Genomic DNA, 25175 nt, shown 5'->3' on the forward strand with positions numbered 1-25175 from the left:
GTCTCGCCCCCAGCCTCCTCCGAGGGCTCCCTCTGCCCCCCGCCGCTCAGCCCGGCTCCTTCTCGGCCCCGTACCCGGTCTCGGAGCCTGAAATTGTCCCAGCATGAGTGACATTGGCTTTCCTAATGTAATGACTTATGAAAGATATAATCATGTGTTAAATTGAATCCTCCGCTTAACTGTTAATGGTGTGCTCTGGGCACATTTACGTATTAGATGCTATGGTAACTAATTACCACTAGAAGAAGGGATAATACACTTTCCAGACTTTGACAAATAATTATGAGTGTTCACATCCCTGCTAGCAGCAGTTGCAGCGGATCTGCTGGAATGAGTAAGTGAATAAATGAATGGGTAAGTGAACTTGTGTGCATGGAGGGGACTAGATAATGAATAGTGGTCAAGTGAGTTTTCTTATTAAAACCTTTAATGAAAATGTGATTTAGAGTGGAAGGGGGGGAGGGGGGGAAGTGCGACTCTGCCTCTAAACGTAATTAAATCGTGTAATATAAACATCAGAAACATAAATAAGTTTGCTTTTAATTAAAACGCAGCAGACAAAGTAAATTATCCACGTGTTCGGAAACTTTACAGCAATTAACACCTTCTTTTTTGGTGGTGGTAGTGCCGGAGGGGGGTAAGTTGGGGGCTAAAATAAAGGAGTCAGATCTCGGCCACTTTTCTCCGGGATCATTTGCAACTTTGATCGCACCCGCTGCCAACAGGCCAGAGGGATCCTAAGGCTTCAGTAAGGGTGGAACAGCTCCTTGGCTGGGCGGGACAAAACTTTGGGGAACTGGTTGTGGGCCCCGGTCCCTGTCACAGCCACCCACTCCGCGGGGCTGCTCGACGAGGCTGGGCCCCCGCCCGGTGGACTACCGTCGAAGGGTTAGTGCTGGCTCCCTGAGAAGTACCACGCTTGGCTCAGGCGGCGCAGCAGGGGTTAAGCCGGTCCTGCACGCCGGCCAGGTGCCCTCCCGGTCCTGGCGGGGGTGAAGGCAAGAGCCACGGCAGGGAGCAGGGCCCAGCGCGGCGGCCCCGGCGCCCCGGCCTGACTCGGGGAGCCCCGGCAGCCGGCTATGCCACGGAAGGAACAGCTGCTAAATGAGCAAAGAGAGGGAGCCAGCCTCATTTCCCCGTGGTCACTCATCAGATCGGTGTCAGACCCCTCCCCAAGAGCTCCGGAGGGAGTTTGCGCTGCTCTGGTCGGCTCTCCACCTCGGGAAGGGTTAAATCCTCCCCTAAGCCCCTAGTTGCCCTTGTCCTCTCAATCTGATTCAGAGACGTGTAATAAAATATGAAGCAAATTTATGGTCTGTTTCAAGCACTTTACTGCTGTATTTTTAAATTCATATATGCACATATAAGAACTATGATCTGTGAATAATTTGAAACGCTATAGGAAAACGATGCATTTTAGATCAAACATAGCCGTTTTCTTACATAATTGTCTCAGATTAAAATAAAAAGATACATTTCGAACAGAGACAAAGCTGAAAATCTAATGACAGCCATAAACTGCTAGACAGCCATAAATTAACGTCTTCATCAAACGCTGAAGGGATCAGTGCTTATCTAAATCAACAATTATTTTTTCCGAGAAGTTGCAGAACAGATTGCTCTTCTAATACTATTTTGAAATCCTCGTAATTGAGGATTAAGGGCAAACAATCGCCTTTCCGGAGTAAACCTCCTCTCCACCAGCCGAAGCCCTCCAAACTCCCATAACACCCAGACCTCTTCCCTAGGAACCTCCCCGGGAGTCCTCTTACGCTTTTCCCCACTCCAGCATTCCTCGAAGAAGGGGTTGCTTTTAGGAAGGGGCGGCAGGAGTATCTCCTCACCCCTGCAGGGGGTCGGAGAACCGGAGCCCGGCGGGTTGACGGAGCGATCGGGGGGGTCGCGGTCCCGCCTCGGGCCAGTGACACTCCTAGACGAGATCCCGGAGCGGAGCCCTCCAGAAGCTGCGGTATGCCGTGCTTCAATCCGGTCCTCAGCAGTCCCCAGCCCAACTAATACCCGTCCAGTTTTCAGGTTCAAAGCTTTAGCGGCACTACTCCCAGCTGTAGCTACCTGCGATGCCGATTTTGCGAGGGGCTGCTGTAAAGATTTCATGTTTAGAAGTCATCTGAAAATCACATTGAGCAGAAAGCCGATGTACTGGCTCACGGGGTGGAAATCAGACAGGGAAAGCCTTGCTGCTTGTAGGAGTTTGCGGCTAAAATGTTTGGAAGAAAGAGGTAGTTGGAAGGATGAGCTGGTAGGAAAGAAGTCACTGTCAAAAGTCATCCCGTGGTGTTTACTTACTGTCTTTCACTCTCCCTGTAGCCAGAACCTCGACTCTTATTCAACTTCGCTGTACTCATAGCTGCTGCTTAGGGGGAAACAAATACAAACCAACACATCAGTGTCAAAATCGGTTTAACAAAGTCTTGCAAGATAGAATCCTGCAAGGCTCCTAGCAGGAGCAGCTGAAGCTTAGGCTTCTTTTTCGTTACTTGTTTTGGTGTAAACAGTTTTGAAAACAAGCACATTTCTGCTATTACAAATGATGTATTCACACAGAATCAGCGCCTGATGCACAGGACAGGCTACACAGACACAGTACTGGTTTATATGAGGATAAAGATCCCACTACAGTTTAATTCTTTGCTTTCAAATGAAAATGCTGCATTTTCTTTTCTTGTTTTTTTTTTTTTTTGTGCTTCTATATATGCAGCAATTATTTCTTCATACTTATTACTGTTTATAAACATATAAAAGAACTTAAGGATAACAATACTTTCACACACGTAGTTTTAAAGGGTGTTTTTGTAATGAGATAATTTTTCTGCTATGTTGTGGGTATCAGGACGTGGCTAGCTAGGGTACAAAGGCTTGTTTAGGCAATAGGAGGGAAAACACTTCCTATGGTGTGACAGTTAAAATAACTATTCATATGAATTAATCATATGTCATGCATAAATTGATGTCTGAGTAATTTTAAAATACAATGCGATATAAGTAACATCAAGAAAGAACTTTGTATGAACCCAAGTATTATACAGTGTTAGGAGGTCTTATTAATCCCCCCTGCCCAAGCCATCTTTCAGACCATCACAGAAAGCTCAGTCAGAAATGTGCCCTTCAAGAAATCTCAAAAAATGCCACTTTTGGTTTGTAAACTTCACTAACTTCTACTATAATCTGGAGTTAAAGCAATTGCATAGTTACAAACACATTCATCAAACCCAGAAAACTGCTGCAAGGTCTACCTTCTCTAGGGACACACCTTCAACCCTCACAGCCATACCTGACAAGCATTTCTGCATGAGCTAATGAAGAAACACTGATGTCTTTGGGGCACAACCTTCATATTAAATACCTACTTGTAGAACTCCGTAGCTACAGTGATACTTAGAAAAGCTGTGCTTTGCTGGCACAGTGCTGTGTATTGTAACAATTTTCATTCATTTCCCCTTTTAAAATGAATGATCTGAGAGGACAGAATGTTTTACACCAGGTAGTACATCTTGTACTATGCAGAGGTTTGCAAAAGGAAAAGCCTAGGAGCTGTATTTGGGAATCACTAGTGGATTGCAGATCTTTATACTAATTTTAAATAATGTCCTAGGAATGCCAGCAGTACCACTCCTTTTTCTTATCTGGTAAGAAGTGGCCTAAGTTTGATGGGAGAGTAAAACAGATTTAATAATTTCCTAAATTCAAGGAAGTTCCTCCATGCCAGTGCTGAATTAGAGTTTGGTTTGTTTTTTTGTTTTTTTTTATTTGTTGAAATACCTTTCAAGATCAAGTTACAGAAAAATGTGGTATGCTGAATAAATACTTTAAAAATTAAAGCAATAGTTGTGAATCTGTGAGAAAAGCGTAAATGTGAGGGAAAAAATACCATAGGCAGTCATTCAATATTAAAATATATATATTCATTTTTATTGTGTCCTTAAAATACAAAATTCATTTAAGATGTTAGATTACTAAAATAATGAAATTTTAATTTTCTTGCTCAGAAATTCACAATAGACCTTATGCGATCTAAGAGCCTTAATGGTGGATATTAACTATTAAAGTAGAACCTAACCATTGTTCATCTATATACAGAATGTCAGTTTGCACAATTAAGAGCAATTCACAATCTTTTGAATGTCAGATAGTTCAACAATGAGGAAATAAAAGATCATTTATAATTCTACAAGAGAAATTCACAGTAATTATTCATAAAAACAGCAACACCCACCGACATGCAACTGGCTTAGAAGCATAAACTCAAGAACAACTATTACACAGTTTTGTATTAGCACATTAGGACATATTGGGAGAGATTAATTTGCAAACAGGTACATGTAGACTAACATGGTCTTTTAAGCAATGTAACAGTTTAAAAATTTTACAATAGCTTATAGCAGTACTGACTGCCAGGATGAAAATAGAAAACATACGATCTGTAAATTGAAATGGTAATAAAAAGTCACATTTTAGCATTCACATTAGTTCACAATGAATTCAGTTTTCTCAGGTGCTGTAAAGGGCCATACTGACTTAAATCTATTTTAAATGAGAAAAAGTTGATTTTTTTTTTTAATAACAGAATATACTATCAATATAATCAATATAACCATAGGCAGAGACAACTTACAGTTGGAGGCTCGTACTGACCAGACAAGTCATATCTCAGACTGACAAGTGCACTGTTTCACTAGAGAAACAGCAGAGAGATTCCAGGAGCACCCGTGCACTCCTCCTAGCTGACCCTACACCTGGCTGGTGAGATGAGCAAGCACTGCTGGGCTTGCAGGGCAGACCCTCCTGCTGAAGGGGAGCGGAGGGACATGGACAAAGGAGGCGCAAGGTCCGACTGTCTCTCACCACTCACTCCTGCAGCACCACTGGCACCTGAATGCCTGTAAACAGCACTGCTGTTTCTGCGTCAATGACTGCTGTCTTTGTGGCCCTCTGACAGACACTAAGAGCTGGTCACTCCTGGGTTCTGTGGCAGCAGAGATCATCAAAAACTGCATTGTGTCCTATGTCATAAAACATGCTGTTGTCATGGCTCCAGCTGGGACCTCCAGGAATGGTGTACCCTCATCCTCTTGCACTGCTGTGGTTTATTGACATCATGGGCCTTTCACTCCCTGCTCCATGGAGACCAAGTCAGTCCTGGTCAGAGGAGCTGCTGACTCAGTAAGTCACCTCCTCAGCTAAGGAGTACATGGACCAGAAGGGCTTTTCCTCTGTCCTGTTCTAGCTCTCATGACTGTATATGGGGGTGAGGACTACCTCCTCTGCAGCTGGGGTATGCTAAGGTAGTGATACGTTACTTACCAGTAAAACTAATCTACCAGGAGTACGAGTTACCAGGGACACAGTTCCAGGACAAACTGGGTAGGCCCTGCTTTATCTTTGATTATTTGGTCCCTAAGCAAAAAGACTAACTCACTCTTACCCAGTGAAATGCTGGCCTTTTGTGTAGTGCAAGGAGTGCTCTCCAACCCCATGCAAGCCCTTCAAGTGCCTTCACAGAGGTTTCCTGCAGCTCCTGGGAAAGACTCTGATCCTTTTATTCTTTTTTAAATGGATGCATGCCCTACAGATTTAATTGACTATTTCGGAGACAATCTAACTCTTTTAATTTCAAAATAGATACTATACAAACTGATCAGCAATTAATCCAAAATTACTAGTGATTTGCACATACTTTTGGCACAGTCCTATTATGTCCTACCAAATTATGAAGCAGCCTGTGATATCCTAATTGAAAATCCCCCAAATAGAATACAATTATATATATAAAAAGTCTTCCATTTAAAACTAATACCTATGGTTATTTTTGCAGTTGCTTCAGGTTTGTTTCAAAGTGCCAAAGAAAGATTTATCAAAACTGTGGCATGAGACATTTTACAGCTTACACTCAAGCAATAATGGAATACAGTCAGCAGTGCAATGATACCAACATCTCCTCTCTCTAATGTCCAGACTGCATTGTGAGCTATGGCTGAGTACAGAACAGCTCCTACGGAGTAACTACAGGAGCAAGTAACTTGAGTACAAGAATCTTTCCACAGAAACAAATTTTATTCTGTAGCACAAAGCAATAATCAGCTTTTGCTGTTGATTAAATGTTGAAGCAAAGTTAAAACATTTAATCAACTGCAAAGCCCATTTAATGTAAGCGCACTCCAACACTGCAGACATTATTGATAATATATATGAAGATAAAATGTTTATCCAATATATCTCACAAAACTACAATTTTCTCCTCGGAGGATTTAGAGTGTGGCTATGCCAATCTCTGAAAGCATTTCTACTGATGCTGATGCTTATTTAGGGTATGTGCTTTACATGAATAACTACACAGGCTCCTACACAAATAACAATAAATAATTCTCACCCTTACTATGTACGCAGAAGTTTCCATCCATAGGCCATCAAATGCTTTAGAGCTGAGTAAAATTTATGACTTTAAAAGACTTACACTGGCACATCCCAGAGAGAGAGAGATGTTTTTTGGGAAAACAAGACAAGGCCTACAGACATGGCTACTCTCCCATCACAATTATCCTCTTGGCAAATTGAGACGGGACAGCCACAAGAATCCTCATCAGTCTTTGAAGTGATGGCTGGGAAGAGACAGCGACTAAACATCTTGCTAATTAAAATTAATTAATTTTGGAACAAAAGCTGGTCACCCAGTGAAGCAGGTTGGGCAGTCAGGATACAGGTAACTTCTGTGGCTGCCCAGGGTTTTCACTTGGCCAAATTTTGGCCGCAGGGAAGAGCCTGTTTTCCAATTTGTAGATGGACAAATACGTTTCCAAACACAGGTCACACTACGCATAACTTAGGCACAGTAAAACACTATTAAAAACTAGGTTTAGATACCACACTTGCTCTGGAAGCCCTCTTCTTCTTTTGCCTTCTTGGAGAAAAGAACAAACACAAGAAATGGTCAAAATAAACACATGGACATGTACTAGGAAATCAGTGAGAGGAACAGAAGGTCATTTTTGAGATGCTAGAATATTTCAAACAGGCTCATATATTCTCTCCTGAAGAATATACTTTTTTTGGCTCAAAAGCTGAAATAGATAGTTTAGGCTTGATCCAGATCCTATTAAAATCAACAGAACCTCCCTTCTGACTGAAAATGACTGCAGGAAAAAATCACAGATTTTAATTTCTTTGCACTGCAGAAAAAAAAAAAGAGAAAAAAAAAGAGAAGCAAAGCATTCACCCTCAGTACATCAAACTGAAGTCAGAAATGTGTTGCCAGTAAGACAGTCTTGCAAATCATTCCCCACCACCCGACACAGCTTCCATTACATCTCCCAAATAAGGGCTAAGACACAGAAGACCATGAAGGGAACAGAGTAAATAGAAAGTCAGAATAATAATCACTAAAAAGTCTTTCACCCCCTAGAATGAAGTCCCCCCTTTCTTGCTATTATTCTTCTATGACCAGATGCAGAGATGCCTCCAGATGGTGAGTGTATGGGACCTTCCAATCTAATCCCTGTGACAAAGGGTTGCTAAGCCCATTTGCCATATAAATGGCCTGGATTCAGCTTGATGTCATCCTCCCTGTAAATCCTACCCAATTCATGGCCAAGAGTTGGGGGGTCCGTCTTGTAGGGACACTGGACCATTTACTTGGCCAAGCTCTTGTCATCTCAGGTTACTACTCATGACTCAGGCAGGACAAAATGAGGTTGCATGTCCCTGCATCTGGTATCTACTTCCAGCCAAAGGGCTTTTCTCCTTAGAAACAAATAGGAAGGAGGTAAAAGCAGAGAGGGAAAAGCAAATGCTTCCAAAAATACAAAGCTGAGTGATAAAACAGAGCAAACACAGAGATTAGTAGAAGGCATATAGGCAGCCACTCACTTTCTTAAGGACCTTAGCTTGTAACGGAAGTCAATATCGACGTCTGGCAGGAGGATACCAAGGCCCATACGGCTGTTATCAAGTCTTACAGCTTTGTTTTCCACTAGTTCTACATCAAAATGAGCCAACAGTAAGAAAAGAAACATCTTCATCTCATTCATTGCAAGGAACCTCCCTGGACACATGCTGATCCCAGAGCCAAAGGGCATTAGGAAATACTTCAGTTTTCTTCCTGCCTTGTAGAAGGTGGTTTTCTTCTTGCCATTCTCTATGTATCGATCAAACTTATACTCCTGAAAATAAAAGAGAGCGTGGTATCTAACAAGGCAGTTACATGAGTGGCTTTGTTTGCACAACAGTAATGCTTCTGAAACTCAGAAAATAAGATAAAGACAAGGAGCTGACAGCTTCTCCTTTTTAGTTGGTTCCCTCAGGTTTCATTGACTCACATTATCTTCCTTGCAAAGAACACTCCTCAAATCCATTTACTTAGCTTAGCCCTTTTACATCAAGCTCCTTCAACTTCCGTGTCTCATCGACTGTCTCACCTATATTGATTGTAATTAGATTTTGACCACTTTGTAGCAGGGACAATGAACCTTAGTGGAAGGACAATTTTCTTGTAAAGCATCATACACGCTCAGTGTGGTACATACATCATGAATAAGGATAATCTGCCAAATTCTGCAAACGCCTATGAATAAATTAATGCATTGCACCGATCTTGCTCTTGCAAGCTAGAGCAAAATCCATCCTTCTTTTGCACCCAGTGGTGCAGGTTATTTGAAAACCAGACCTGATGCTTTGCAGTCAATTTTCCCTTCAGTTGGAGATGGTTGCTGCTTAATTTGCCACATCTTACCTTCAAATGTTTTGCTCCAGAAGCTGTGTGCAAAGCAGTAGTAGTGACTGACCATTTTAAGGCAAGTGCTTTCAAATAAAGCTTGAGGCTGCACTTGTAACCTATGTCCCATAAATTGTACATCTTTCTGACTATTTTCCAGTAGCAGGATCCCTGTTCAGAGATAATTCATGTTTTTGAATGAAGGAGATCTGGCATCCTCACTCAGTCAATGGCAAATTAACCACTTACAAAATCCTCCTGCATGCTTTGAATAAAAATGACAGACACTTCTTGCTTATGGTCACTCATTAGCATTTGTCCTGCTTTGCATACATCTGCTATAGCAGCAGCCATTTGGAGCTGGCTGGGAACAAGTCAGTCAGACAGAAACCAACCTCTACTGATTAAAAAAGAAACACACTACAATGAAAAACACAGTGATACTGATCTATCCATTAGATTAAAGGCTTTGTAAAACATGCACTGCAGGTCTTGCTGTCAAGAAAAAAAACAGAGGTGGGGGAGGTGGTCTATGAGAAGGGGAACAAATACAAGGTGCATTGAAGGGGATGTAACTTTGGGTTGAAGAACAGGATCTTGTTTTTCTAAATTGCAGAGGTCTGGATTTTCCACAAAGGTGTGTGTGTCCACTGCCAAGTAATTCTTTTCAGTCTCTTTGAACTTTCCAGACAAAAGGAAGCATGGCATTTTTTTTTTCCTTCATAAGTTATCACTTCCTTTGAAGAAGCACAATGACAAATGAAAGCCCAGAATATCCCTTCTCCCTTAAAAAAGATTCACTTCCTGTAATCTAAATCCTACTGGTCTAAAAACACCACTGCTAAATATGAACTGCAACAGCTTACAAAAACAACACAACCCAAACCAGAGCTCTTCACTTTGTTGGAACATTTCCGCAAGGTGCACTCCTAGCACCTGGAGCAGTTATGAGTGGTGGTATTGAACACATAGACAGACTGGGTCAAACCTTATGCTTTCTTTATCCTCTTAAGAGCCATCTGAGACTTGTAATTGCTTTTAACGAAAAATAAATTGGTGTCTAAGGAACTGGGAAAGCAGAAAGCAAGTGCGAGACAGGAACTGAGCCAGTGACAGTGACATCAAACTCAGGCTTGCGCTGCTGAAGCCCCTTGGGTAGGACACTGTTTCCTTAAAAGCCAGTTCATTGGCTAAATAACAACTAATTTTTGACAATAAAGGAGCTTTCAGTCATGCACAAGGCCTCCTGGGAAGAGTCAGCGTGATTGATGGCAAGGAAAGGGTGAAGACACTGGGAAAGAGCAGGTGATAAAGTTCCTTGTGGACGGCCTGTGAAGAATATTATGAAAATGGAGCAATCTCCTGTGATCGATATAAGTCTCCCTCTGTCACATCTTGTATTTGGCTTTGTTTGGGAAGCCACCATGTACGGTTTCCTGATATTTCACTCTATGGGATTTGCAGAATTCATTTACTGAGCTCTGTAACTAGCTGAGTTAGGATTTAGGGGTTCACTTTATCCACTTCAGAGAGAAGTGACTCTTTTATTAGGTTTTGATGAGTGGAGAAAGAGGTCAATAATATATGCTTACACTTATACAGTGTGGTGCCAAAGCAGAAGATAGCTTGAACTTAGATTTATGTATTCAGGAGAAAAGCATTGCTACAAAATTATCTCGTCAAGCTGCCTGTTTTCCCAGGAAAGTTTTCCCTAAATACATGACAAGCTCAAGACTGCACCTTTCAAAAAATTCATTCTCCATCGCTATCTGATCCTCAGTAGTTATTGTTGAAAGCACACTGCATATTTTAAGAACTAAACAGAACAGTGATTTCCCCACTTTTCGAGAGGGCCCATGTGCTGAAGTCAATGTACCGCAATGTGTGGATTGCTCATTCACTATCAAAAAGATAAAATATATGAACTAAAGCTGTACTGTGAAAGCTGAGCTGAGCTGATACTAAGCAGATATATTCAAGCAATGGAAATATGGTAATATATTCCGGCAATTATTGGATAAGGGAGGGGATCAGTTTCTACACTGATGCTTTTGGTCTAGGACCTAAACAAACAGATGGACTTTGACAAATCAATAATGTTCTCCAAAATAAGGTGTTAAGAATAAAATAAGAAAAAGCTCATTTGTTAACTGTTACTTTTTAAGGATAGAAATATTAATTGACTATTTGCCAATATATGGATACTTTTTTAAAATTCTAATTTTCTCAGTGGGCTTTGTCCTCATTTTTGGGTGGGGACAGCCAGCAGAACCATCCTGAACATAATTTACATTTTTGTGGCTCCAATGCTCATCCCCGTGACTATTCCTCACTTACGCTAACTCAATAAGTTAAGGTAAGAAGGCTGGTGGAGTTCTTGTACAGTGAGATGCTAACATGCACCAACAAGGCACCTGAATCTCATCTTTCCTCTGCAACCTCATATCCCCAAATTCCTGAAAGGCAGAGCCCCAGCAAGAAATGCCTCTAACATGAGTTTTCTATAAATATGTAAAAAAATCCAGTTCCTTTCTTCTTTGGCTCAAATGCCAAGGATGGAAATCAGCATAGTTGGGAGACAGCCATTTGCTTAGGAAAATGGGGATGAGGAACAGATCAGGTATGAGCTCTTGCCTCTCAGGCAGAGGAGCCATTTAAGAGCCTCAGTGTGGAGCTTACTCTTCCTTCATGGCACCCTGTGCATGGGACAATCTGTGGGAGCAACCTAGCCAAGACAAGGACTACCCAATTTGCATGCAGGTGGTGAACTTCTGAAGCTGTATTAAGGCTGAGGAAGGGTGGACTAATTTCGAGTCTTTGATATTCATTAACTCCAGCATCAGAGAAAAATACAAGGAGATGACACAATTACCCTCTGAGCTTTGCTGCAGAGCAACATCTTTACAGCCTCAAGTTCACAACACTCTACTAATTGATCAAGAAGGGGTGAATCCCTATGAAGGGAGGTGAAAAAGCATAAGGCTCAAGTAAGACACTGCTATTATAGGGCTTCAGAAAGCCAATGATGCTTTGCGGGCACTTAGCTAAATGGCCCACATTATTTGGTATTTAAACCACCTTCTATTTTTCAGCCCTCCTTGGGTATCAAATGATCCACTGCCAAACAAAACCCTAATGTTTATGGTAGTGTATGTGCAATTGTCAATTCCTTTGAAAGCAGTCTCATCACCATATTTTTGTCTTCAGGCCATGAATTCTTTGACCTATCAGGCCCTACAAAATACATCTGAAAGTAGCAAGATTTGTTCCACAAGAAGGAACAGCAGTAAAAAACCCCACAACCCAGAGATCACAAAAGGCTTGGCTGCTGCTATGTGCCTGGAGTAGGAAGAGTAGCACCAGCTGAATGTTTACCTTAGGATCTTCATAGACCTCAGGGTCCATGTGCAAAATCTGTGGATAAAGGGCTATCCAGTCTCCTTTCCTCAAACCGACTTCTTGATTCCCTTCAAGCTTGAGAACAAAATCCTCCTGGCTGATGCGAATGTTCATGGAGGATGAGCACATTCGTAAACTCTCGTTTAAGGCACTCTCTGCGATTAAACAAAAGTGGAGGGAGGGAAGCATCAGAAATATGGGAGATGACTGGAAGTTACACATGGCTACAGCTGCTGAATCCTGATGGGTTTAGTAGGGCAGGCTAAAGGAAAAGAAGAAAAAAGGAAAAAAAAAAAAACCACAAACCAAACCAAACCAAACATAAAGCAGAGACCAGGAGGAGGCAATAAACAACCCCACAGGGCTGGGGGGGGGAGGCACCATGCTGAACCTCCCGATATGATTCTCACTGATGGTGCTGAGAAATCCTGTCAGCTGTAGGCAGCACTGAGTTTTGGGTAGAAAGTCATTATTCAGGCATCACATTGAAAGCAACACAATCAAAAGACAGGAACGCTTTATGCATTTACATGCATTTTGGAGGTTGCTAGCAAATACCAGTGAAAGCATCCATGGAGCTGTTTAGCTTGCCTTTTGAAAGCTGTTGGATGGAATGTCAGGACTACATGTTAGAAAAATAATTTTGCTTGTTAATTTCGTAGTAAATCTAAGGATTTTAAAATTTCTTTATTTTATTTCCAGTGTGTTACATTGCCAAATGATAGTGTCTGTTATGGTCAGAGTGAATGAAAGCAACATTATTTGCCTGGTAATCTTAAGAGAGAAAGACACTTTTAATTAGCCAAGAGAAAAGGAAACATAGTCCTCTCAGGCTTAGGGAAAGCAAGATTTCTGTCTCCACCATCACATCCTGGAAGGCTCCAGAAGCTGAATGTCCTTGCTCTCCCAGTGGCCTTCACCTTTTGCTCCTAGCACGACAGATTTTATGGCTAATTTCCGGCAATTTATCCTGGCAGTTTGAGGAGGAATTCCTTTGGGAATAATATGCATAATTTGCATAAATCATTCTGATAGCATGTATATCAGTATGTAGCTCCTGTCTAGGGCTGCATCTCTCACTTTGTAATCAAAACTGACTATTTTTCCACCAGCGTATATGGGCACTGTTATATGTGACTTGATTCCTTCTAATCATCAGTGTGAAAAATAGCCTAAAATAGGGTTTCATTTGCACATAATCATCCATTTGTGTCTGCATTTATGTTCTGCGGTATCAAATAAGCCTTCTTTAAGTGTTCACCAAGGCACTATGACTGCTGCACCCAAAAGGTTAGTTTATTAGAGATAGTAGCTACTCAGTGTAGATGCCTCTGAAAAAAAAAAAGCAAACGTTCTTTCACTAAAAATTAAATCTGGTGCAGCATGCATAGCAAATAAAGTGGCCCTGGATGCTTTCTTGCAGGAGGTTTTTCCTTAAGCATGCATTTGTCTAAAGAAATGAGGCTGCGGTCAGCTTTGTGTGGCCAGCACCATGATTCAATGTGACGTACAGTGAGTCTGTGCATATTCTTTTGGACTGCCTTCGTTACTATAATCAGGCAGAGTCAAATCGGCTTGTTGGTGACGAAGCCAGAAAAGAACCCTGGTTCCAGAAGATGGCCTCTACTGCGGATAGCCACAAGGCACCTGACACGATAGATTTCAACTGGCAGCGTTCTGGCAACAAAACTTTATGTGGTACAAAGAAAGGGTCCAGCCTCTGCTCCCAGATGGTCTTCAACCTGTGGAAAATGAAGCTGGTAACTCTGTGATGGTCCACTATTTGGAAATGGTGGTGACACACGTAGCAACAGCAGAAATCAAATGAGGAAGAGTGAAAATGGGGAAAAAAAAACAACAAACAAAAAACAACCAACAAAAAATTATTAAATTGCTGCTGCAAAATAGCAGGTTTACATTTAACCACCCAACTGATGCGGTCACATCCCATCAATGGACATCTTCCCAGAAAGCGCGGCAGTCCCTGCCCGCTGCCGGATCCCAAATGACAATTGGGCAGCATATCTTATGTAGAAGTTAATCACAATAATGGAGCACAAAGTGTGGCTTAGCGGTCAGATCGTAAATGACAAATCTGTTTTACCTTCCAGTACCAGTTATGTGTGGAAGGCGAGCTTGGCTCTTGCTCTGAGCGATCATGCCGATAATCATTAGATGACAAAAGTAATGAGTCACATTATGATCAACAAAGGAGAATGGAGCTTATATGGCTTTGCAAGCTCACATTAAAAAAATAGACAGTCAGCTTTCCACAAATGCAGGGGCTATACATTGAGAGGAATGACAACTGCACAATAAAACTGCAGCCTTTACTTGCAGTTGTCATAGTTCAGCAGACACCAGCCATCGCTGCTGACAGACCAGCTGGGTAGCTTGGGAGGCCTTCCATTCTGAACTGTGAGGTACAGTAAATTATCCAGCACGGTAGAGCAACATCTGTTTCTGTGCTTGTGCCGAACAAACAAGGCAATTTAAAGCATACCAAGGGATAACCAAGCAGCAAATGAACATGACCCTCATTTCGCCCCCCCCCCTTCTTACACACATGAGATGCTAAACGTCACTGTGCAAGCGCTACATAAAGAAGCCAGGCTGTTGTTTGATAAGGTGTTGTCAGAGAGATTTTACATATTTTCTGGGGGGGGGGGGGGGGGGGGGGAAGAGAGAGATATCTCTCTCATAGTATTGTTATTCTTAGAATCCTCCCACTTCTCTCTTCGTTTCTTATACTAAAGCTAGCACTCAGCTTCTAATTCATTCTAGATTTTTTTAAAAAACTGTTTCAATATACTTATAAATATTCAGTCTTTAAACCCTAATTTGCTATACTTAGTTCACATGCCTTCAAGCATTTGTCTTCCAATTTCCACTGAATAAATGCGTACTAATGAGAAATAGAGCAAGCTGCTGAGGCAAAGCTGGGTGACTTGAGCCTGGCCTGCCACCAGCTTGTGATAGGCAGGCAAATTGAGTTAAAATGAAAAGTCTTGTCAGCTGAAATACAACATGGTAGCCAAACAGCAAGCTGTCAATCATCCAGCCAAAACAAGGGACTGCAGGTAATAAAAGGTCATTGGAATCATAAGTGCATTTGGCTTTCGTGGGCAAGTTAATTTTAATTAAACATGATCTCTATCTATAAATGTTTTATAAAACTTATTGTGCATAATGGATTGTTAATTTTGCACTAACACATAGCAGGTAATAGGGTACTATAATTATTAGAGTGTATTGTAGGAAAATAGCTATTGAGTATGCAAATATTTGGGGGGGGGGGATGTCATTTACACACAGGCATCCCGGTGTGCCAACACAAACAACAATCTGAAACAAGTACATTTGCATCTTACTATGAACTAAATGATACTGCCCAGCCCATTCCAGGAAAAGATATTAATTTCTCTCAATCCAACCAACGATTTTAGTGCTTAGCATTTTTATGTTATGACTACACACTCTGTATGAGCTGTTTTTGGGTTCCTACCCTTTCTTGTGTACAAAACAATTTTTCAAGCTGTGCTCTTTTCGCAGGAGATATCTGGGATTCAGCAATGACCTGGGGCAAGAATACTTCACCATATAAATGAATGGACTAATATTAAACAAACGAACTGACTAAACATGTCTAGCATTAAACATGCACTAAGTACATCTCTGCTTTACCCTTTGCGTTTCCATTATAACCATAAAAACTGACAGACCATTCTCATGTGTTGTTTACCATATTAGAGCTCCGTTGTGAGCCATAATGACTAATAATGTATGTTCCTCTGCACACACAAATAAGTGCATTTGGGTTTTGGGAAAAGTCTTACGTAGACAGAAAAAAATAATCAGGGTGAAAATGTGCTAGTTCTGCTGTGGGTTGAAAGCCCTCTTTTTTTTTTTTTTAATAAAATATCACATACCTATGCTTTGAATTTAGAAGTAAATAAGGGCATGTTGTTCCCTAGACCCAAATAATCTGACCATAAGAACAACTCTGCTTCCACAGAAAGGCTTTTTAGCAATTTTTGCTTGTTCTCCATAGCATGAGGAATCCAAAAAAAGGCTCTTGTTATAGTAGGCCAAAAAGAGGACAGAGAATCAGAGCGCTTAAAACAGGAGAATGAGATGACAAGGCGCTGAACATGCAAGAATCCCACCTGGTCTGCCTTACTCAAGAGCAGGGACACAAATCTTAGTTTCCTACACTCTGGGCTGGCACAGGGAGAGTGGGAAGTGGAAAAGCTCGGCCTTGGAGGTTGGGGTAGGTGAGCTGCAAGGGCAAAGGCAGTTCTTGCCCATAGCCTTTCTTCAGTGTGGGGGATTTTTGGTGCACAAGCAATGCAAATGGGGACCTTTGTCCCTATTACACATTTATTAACAAAACACCCCTTTCCTCTTTCCAATGAAGCATGATTTTAATTCTCTTATGGTACAGATTTTTTTTCTATATTATTATTTTATGGGGCAGTATCCAGCCCTTTATGACTTAAGTGCCAGAATAACTGAAATCTAGCTTCTGTTCGTATCACATTATGTTTAACATGATTATAAAATTTAACAAAAGTGTTACAAGAATACTACAAAGTAAAGTAGGATGTGGCACTTTCCTCTCAACACATAAATCAAACGTTACCAAGGTACTTCAAGATTTCAAGGCGAAGCAGAGGAATGACACAGTTAATGTTTGAAATTGTTCATACCACTTTGCACTAGACGGTTTTAGTGAAATACACACTTTTATTTTCCTTATTCCTACACTTCTGGGGTGCCTCTTTTTTTTTTTTTATCTCCTTGCCATTCCCATATCAGTTTCCAAATACAAAGTAAATTCTGTCCTGATCTTAGTGAAACTTGATAACTTTCCTTTTATCTTGTTTGGTGGATGCTAGGTCTGATGTTAAGCAGTTTTACCTATGTTCCTTAAAAGTACATTAAATGCTTAGAATGCTGTGTTATTCTTCAGAAGTGCTCTTGTCATCCATATCTCCCCTAATTCAAAAGCATTCTTCATCAGTTAGCGATAAATCTGCACCAAAACAGCCATGAGTACAGATGAAACCAACTTACTAGATTACACTATGTAAGATTAACATTAATGCTCTAACAAAAAGTAACTGAATCAAACTCAATTTTATATTCTTACTATGAGAAGCAAATCAAGTTTGAACACAGATCCTTGAGACATGCCACACTGAATGGTCCTGAAGAACAGCAGTTAGTACTTAGATCCAAACGAGGCACAGAAACTGCACTGCTCCAACACTCTCTTGACACAGTTTCATTTAAGAGTGGAACATCAGTTCCGGCCATTAGTCACCAAGACATACAGCCATGAGATACCAAACCATACAGCCATGAGGTCAGTTTTAACAGGGACTGGTTTTGATATTTGAAAAGAGAGGAGTACTGAACCTTTAAGCTTTTATTCAGCTGGTGTCTACCCTATTAATGCTATCCATAGAGATTTTCAGAGGCTTAAAGGTTAGGTTCTGACCTGATACACCCTCTCTCCTCTCTTGACCTAATTTTAGCATTTATCTTACCAATGCCTGTGCACTAGCAAACAAAGTGAAACCATCAACTGATGCTCTGAAGGCCTACCCAGCTTCGGAATCAAAGAAGTTCCAATAGCCACTGGCAAGAGTCTCCCTCTGAACCCCTGATTTAGAATTGGAAGACCTGTATCTCCCTTAAAGCTCCCTATTTTGAATCAAAGTAACATTTCCAATACTGAAAAAAAATGTTTCTACACTGCAGAGCTTTACCTTTGTATATTTTGTTTGGAGGCATCGCTCAACTGAAACCCGCTTTAGAAGCCTTTGTTTTGTTACAGAGAGAAAGAAAGAAACTGCTTGTGATAAAATTACATTTGCAGTTTAAATACATTATCCCACTTTAATTTCAGAAAAGGGTCGTTCTTGGCAGTACCATACAGAAGTATTTGAAATGCATTAACACTTCGGCAGATGCTCAGAATCAAACAACTTATTAGGCATCAACTTTTTTTCAAATAATTGCAAAGCTTCTATTTAGCCTTTTGCATACCTTGCATAGTTAATTACCTAGGCTTTAATGTTTACATGCAATGAGAGTATCTACAGCTATAAACTACATAATTTATAATTGATGTAAATGGGTGTTATTATGTCAATTAGGCAGCTGTGTCCTCCACCTTCTCAGTAAGCAGAAATGAGTGATAAACTGAGTTTGCTGGGAGAGCCCCTCTTTTCTTCCTAACAGATAAAAATAAATTACCTAGGTAGACCAGGTTGTCCAATTGTTCTCTGGTGAGGTGGATGTTATATGTGGGCCCTCTCTTTTGACCTGTTGACTGCAGCAAATGGTCAATCTCGTCACGCACCGCTGCAAGAGCTTCTGGGTGCCGCAGAAGATAATACATGGCCCAGAATGTAGCTGGAATCGTGTTTCCCACAGAGGCCCACAGGAAGGCAAAATGATGTGCTGGGAGAAAATAAGTGAAAAGGAAGATTAATAGCATTTATTACACTGATTAGATTTGCAGTGTGCTAATTAAAAGATGTTAGGACACAGACCCAGCCAAGGATCAGTGAATGCTAATGAGGACCAATAGGCTTCTGAAGTCTAATTTTCTGCTTAATGAGAATAGTTTGAAATGTAATGTTGGGGGGGGGGGGGGGGAGAATAAGGGGAGGAAATGCAGCTCAGTTATAATCTTTCTCATTATCACCATTAAGTATCTTGTTTTACCACCTCAGCACAAAAAAAAAATCAATTATCATAGAGGGTTGTTTCAGAGTAAAACATTTTATCATTAGCCAATTAGAAAGAACATAAAAAAATTTCAAGGTCGCCATTTTGCCTTTTTATTTCAAAGGTCTATAGTAAATTATTTTATTTTAGACAAGCAATCATTCATAAGTTTCCTACCTGCTTTGTCATAATCTCCAAGCAGCTCATATTTCTCAAATATATCTTGTCTGGCTTGGACCACTTTTGACCCTCCCAGCCATTTTGTCATGTTCTGAAGTAAAAAATGATGTATAAGCTCCTTCCGAACCTTCTTGGTAGCTCCTAGCAACTCAATTGGTATGTTTGCAGCTAAATAGGGAAAGCTGGCATCAAACTTGATAAATTTGTCTCTGATTTCACTAATAACTTTGTGGCCATCTGCAGCAGGAACTCTTCCATACAGTGTTACAAAACTGGCTTCAAACATTACAGAGCAGCAGAATTTGTACATTTTTTCTGTTTCCCAATCTGTTGCTTGTGAGCATTTCCATTCAAATATATCCTGGAGATTTTTCATCATGTGGTCAGAAATGATATCCAAAGGCTTGCCTTGTAGATACTGGTAGATTCTATGCAGGTTTTCCTTGAGATCAGGGAATTTTCCTTTTGACAAGGCTGGGTAGTCAAAAGTTTTGGAAGCCATTTTATCAGCGAATTCATGAAATTCAAGTTGCTTGCTATTTCGGATGACATAGACATATTGAAATGGGTCCATGATAAAAGTAATGTATCTACCTGAATTGAAGAAAAGAAAAAAAATTGAGACGTGCTTTTAAAATCTGATGACACTTTCAGAAGTAATAACTGAAAATAAGCCAATGTCTGGAATAAAAGAATGCAGAAATTTCCCAAAGCAAGAATCTGTAAAGAAATCTGCAAAGAAGAAAACAACAACAAATAAAATCCAAAACAAACCAACAAACAAAAAAAGTAAGACACAACAAGTTTCATTTAGATTCTCTTAGTCAGGATGGAGATTCCACCTGTGTATAATTTCATGGCTCTTTTAAAATCAGTGTGAAGCCATGTCTATGTAGACTGATGCACTGGTTTTGCCAAAAGTGATCTCTGTCATTGTGGTATTCTGAAATAAATCATCTACTACTATGGTGTAATTCATGAAAATACAATGTGTAGTTGCAGCAGCATTAGAAAATTACAGGGTATTTTACCAGCAGGAAGGGAGAGACACACACAATTCACCTGCCTGGAGGAAAGTGAACAATGGGGGCTGGAGTGGAAAACATGCCACTTAGGCAGCTTTTCTTCAAGCAGATCACACAGGAACGCAATATCTGCTGGTTACAGCTTTAAATGCAAACTGCAACCCCCCCAACATTAAAGCCTCTCGTACATCTGTTTTGTTTTTTCCTGAAGTTTTGCTAACTTTTTGTTGAGAATGTGCTTAGTATCTGTCAAATCACTACTTCAGGGCTTGATTTTGAAGCCACGGATTACAGTGGAGCAGGCTACCATTTTAACATGGACGCCATTCTGGGATACACACTGTCCTAGTGCTATCATCCATTGAGAATGCACCGAGAACCTCCTACCCTTCCTGAGGTTCTTAGTGAGGTGACACACCCATACGTTAGGCTGCTTGTACAGACAGACAGGATTGCATCATCTGACACTTTCAAGTTGCCCCTGACAGAAAAATCCTGCAATTTCTCCCTAAACTTTAAGTCAGCTACTAAAGAAGACCATTTTGGTGAACAACCGTGAATCAAAATGGTAACACTCAAAAAGCTCAGATGAATCTTAACCCTTTATTCCCATGTTAAGCCTAAATTTAGAATTCTGGATTCTCAACTTGAATAGAGAGATGAATTAGGGAAAAAGGGTACCCATCCTCTTTAATGTGTACATTAAAATGTACACATCCTCTGTGAAATATCCCAGTTACAAAATAGGAAAACAGCAAAGCTTCAAGGACTTACAGTCTAATTCTGTCTCACTAAAGGGACAAATCTCCTTTGATTTTAATGGGAACACTACATGCTTAACGGAGGACCAAATTTGGCTCTGTGACAGATGTCCTGAGATAAAGTAGTCACTACCACTAAAAATGTCAACAAGTATCCATGGTTACCATATACTGATATTTGAATTATCATAGTTATTCTGTATTCTGTTTTACATATACTCAGTGCTCTATGGTAAATCTGATTGCACCACTCTGGATTTCCTCTGCAATTAACAGATGCCATAATTTCCATCCCAGTTACATCCACTGCAATCCCAATGATCCAGTAAGGAAACACAAGGGATGAATTGAGAAAGAATTTGACACCCTTATTTTATTTCATTTTTTTTGTCAAAAGCAAGTCAAGGTTTTTAAGATTTTTGAGCAGAATTTGCTTTACTGTAACATAACCAATCAGAAAGATGGAAACTAATTTTAAAAAAAATGGATATATCAAGAAACCAGAATGAAAAAGAGATCCAGAATCCTCAGTCCTCTTGTCGGACGATTTCTTCATTCCCAGACCACAGACATCAGTAGGAATTTTTAGCCTCTGCAGGATCTTTGTTAAGAGTCCTAGAATTGCTCTATCTTTCTAGCTTTCACCCATTTTCATGCTTTTTATTGAGGCTACCATCTTTGCAATCAAAGCTTGGAAAGAATGCCCATTGGAGCAATCTTTAATAAATAGATCTGGAGTGTTATTAACCCTAAAGATGAAAGCTGGCTTCCTAACTTTGCGTTTACAGGGTAAACAATTTAAGTTAAGATTTTTAATTAATATTAATTTAAACCATCTGTCCACCATCTGCTTATTTCTGATGCAAAATATGAGTTTCTTTGTGATCTTTAATCAGACACTTAGCAAACGCACATCAATTCTTATCATCTTTATGTAAGAAAATGATTTTCAGCAAATGAGTTTTCAGACAAACAAACTATTTTAGCAATAATTTTAGATCAAAACTCACTCAACACGAGCATATACTTTAAAAGAAAAAAACAAACCAACCAACAAACCCTTTGAGAAACAGAATATTAAAGATCCTGATTTTTATTATTCTCATCAGGTTCCTGGTAGCAAAAAGTAAGTATGTACTGAAATATAATTCATTTTGTAGAATCAATTCAGGCTCCAGACCACATCACGTCAAATAAACAATACATACAAACACATAAACCCAAATACTTTTGTTACTGCAGTTAGTAAAGGTCTACGTAGTCAGAAAACTAGAACCCCTTTGTAACAAAGGCAGCTTGTTTGCGTACCTCACCAAGAATCTAATTTTAGATCTCTTAATTAGAAAAAAACCCTAAAATCTACGGCTAATTAACGGCAGTTAGAAAGTTGTTGTGAGAGTGGGTATGGGAGCCTTTAGCAATTACAGTCATACTCGCACACAGATGCACTACACGGCTACACCGGCTACCCCAGTCTCTTCCACACAGGAACAGATTGCTAATTACAAAACCATGCCCCAACACCTCCTCTACCCTGAGCAGCAAACATCCGAACTGGAACAAACTTTCTCACCTCAAGTTATGATTTTAAATTTTGTATGTGTCAATATGGTCCTTAATTTTGCTTTTTAAATTCTGTCGCCCCCGATGAGGTCTCTTCCCACTGATTGTCCCTGGCGGTGTCAGAGACCAACAAATGTAAATCTTTCCTAAAGTTTCCAGTTATTATCTAGTATTTTAAAATGCAGCTTCCCCCCTCCTATGCCTTTCTATTGCAGCTAATGCCAAGAACTATCTCTGACAAGTAGCCTTTTCTGAAAATGAACCAAAATCTAGATGCTCATGAATTTCCATCAAAGTAGTGGTAAAGGTAAATGCCAGATCAGCCAAAAGTGGAGGCACACCACATGCTCCACAAATCAGGAAGACTTGAATATTGAAGGTATTTATATAAAAACCACTGGGGACTAAGCCTTTCCTTGCTAGATTGTAAAAAAATCCTTCAACACAAAAAACTAAGTAGACATGTCCATATAGAAATGTCACACTCCAATTCCCAATAGTTCAAGTCACTGAGCTGTTTTATTTAGTACTATAAAAGCCAGTGAAGATGAGATGTATCCTTGTTTCTGTAAAAAGCCCTCTGATTTTATTTTATTTTTTAATATAGCTACAGAGAATTCATACTTCCCCATCCAATCCTTCAGTCTGCGTTACACCCATGCTGCAAATAGCTTGGTTATCTCCATTTAGTTTTTACAGTCTCCTAGAAATAGAAGATTGATGTGGAAAATATGAAGATTGTCAACTTTGGTAAATCCAAGCACAGAAGCCAGTATTTGTATGATAGTTAAGAAATTACTCTAATAATGCATTCTGGAGCTTTCTAATGCTAATGATAAAAGACAAGCATTTCAGATGGCATGTAATGACGGGATATTATTTCTGTAATGCTTGCAGCGGGCTTCAGCTTGGTAAGGAGTTAATGTAAATTACCTTTTGCTTAAGAGAAAAATGTGGTATGTTACTGTAGCTGTATCATGATTTAAAAGAAAAGAATGACTTAGCAGCAGCATTTGAAAAAAGCAAGTGTGTTTAGTGGAAAACCCTTATATTATCTTATTAAAAGTTGAGTTAGTCTCAGAGACAGTGTTGTAAATTTCAGTATCATTCCTAATAACATGCCAGGAAAAGGAGACAAAGTTTAATTCCAAGAAACAATGACAAAATTGTTTCAAGTTCTTACCTAGCTGTCTGCCTATCCTGCTGACCCTTAACAAGCAGAGGTTGGCTTGGAAAGTATATCATCTCAACACACAGACTCTCTCCTCTCTCTCCCCCCTCCTTTTCTTTTCTTTCTTTTTTTTTTCTTTTTTTGAAGACTATTGCATTTACGTAATCGTCCTCTTATTAGGGAGATTCTGCTGAACTGCTGACAATGATGTACAGTGGTGCTTCGCTGGCATGACGTTTGGGGAAAACGATTCTGCTGCACCACCACACAAAACCAATTAGAGAACTATTTTCTGCGACAGGTCAGGAATTTACATTGTTTCTCATAGAAAGATGTGCTTTTTAATTTCTTTATTAAGATGACATCCATGTCCCTTGCGACTTTTAGGGATGACAATCATTCGCTCATCTCATGGGAAAGTACAATCAGCAAAATCGCATTACCGGTACGGGGCAACGCCAGAAACTCCAAGCATCGTTCCACATTTTCCAAATGAACTAGTTTGAGAACCAATAATTAGAACAATATATATTGATAGAATTTTTTGACAGGACCTTTAGACACCCACCAGGGGAGCAAAGTAATGATAGTCCATATACAGCAAGCTATGCTGTGTTTGCCGAACATATAACATCATCTTTCTCAAATCAGTAAGACATATAGAAATTCTGTACGTCTTCAGATGGGGACATGATAGGAGGTACTAACTAGCTTCAGCTTCTTCCTTGACTTGTGAATGACAAACTGTTTCTCCTCAGTGAATTCTTGATGGCTAGTATTTTCATACCAAGGAAAGAGAACTTAAAGGGGAATATCTGTTATGACAAACTCACAAAATCAAAGATCTTCCTGCATAAGGCTGAAATGATCCAGAACTCACTCTATTTACTCAGTCTTTATCAAGGAAGGCTTCCTCAAAATACCCAAACACAGGGAGATTAGGTGAAATGGAATTTTGTCTAGCACACAAATAGAAATTTGTTAAACTAGATTACACTCATAGATTGCTTAAACACACAAAACTCTAAACATAGCCTTGCATAAAGAAATAAGCATTTGATTAAACACAGTAAGGATTCTGAAGTATGACTGCATCTGGTTCTATGAATATACTAAGGTAGTCTCTGAATTACAACTATTAATCTGTATTCATAAGAAGCCACAACTGTATATACTGTGAATATACATTTACAATAAAAAAGACTATATTTCAACAAAAACTATATTTCAATAAACTCAATTTCAAGTAGGAAAAAACCCCTAAGTGTACCAGTTTCCAAAGAAAAAGCCCTGAATGAATAAAAAATATCACACATTTAATAGAAGTAAAAATGCTCTTCCAAATAAAAAAAAAATGAACAGATTTGGTAAGAGGAAGAAAAATTTTATTAACTAAACATATGGCTTGCAATTTAATTAATTGACTTTTGAAGAAAAATATTATTTTTATTGCAAAGTATTACTTGTATCGAAATATAAAGCTAATATGAATGTAATTTCAAGCTATTGCAGGAAATTACAAAGCACACTTTATACTTTACACTTTACATTTTTATTTGAAACTCCCTAAAAATACAGGAACAGCTAAAACCGAGATAGACTTAACTCTA

The 25175-nt window shown here is 39.8% G+C and overlaps 1 protein-coding gene and 1 long non-coding RNA gene across 2 annotated transcripts in view; one reads left to right on the forward strand and one right to left on the reverse strand.

Moving 5' to 3' along the window:
* LOC130608259 (uncharacterized) lies at positions 1 to 25050 on the forward strand. Its single transcript, XR_008974489.1, has 3 exons — positions 1 to 354; positions 23746 to 23866; positions 23953 to 25050. It is a non-coding gene; the product is annotated as an uncharacterized LOC130608259 (long non-coding RNA).
* The window catches only part of LOC130608258 (cytochrome P450 7B1), a 125723-nt gene continuing 107212 nt past the window's right edge, over positions 6665 to 25175 (reverse strand). Inside the window, exons 3-6 of the mRNA XM_057426058.1 lie at positions 19043 to 19639; positions 18389 to 18595; positions 12101 to 12279; positions 6665 to 8174 (exon numbers count right to left, since the gene is read on the reverse strand). Coding sequence (XP_057282041.1) covers positions 7878 to 8174; positions 12101 to 12279; positions 18389 to 18595; positions 19043 to 19639 — 1280 coding nt within the window. The 3' untranslated portion in view covers positions 6665 to 7877. The remainder of the gene's footprint in view (positions 8175 to 12100; positions 12280 to 18388; positions 18596 to 19042; positions 19640 to 25175) is intronic.

Source organism: Pezoporus wallicus, unplaced genomic scaffold (genome assembly GCF_028554395.1).
Source record: "Pezoporus wallicus isolate ANWC-B61680 ecotype Strahan unplaced genomic scaffold, APGP_CSIRO_Pwel_v1 contig_4131, whole genome shotgun sequence".
In the NCBI taxonomy this organism is placed as follows: Eukaryota; Metazoa; Chordata; class Aves; order Psittaciformes; family Psittacidae; genus Pezoporus; species Pezoporus wallicus.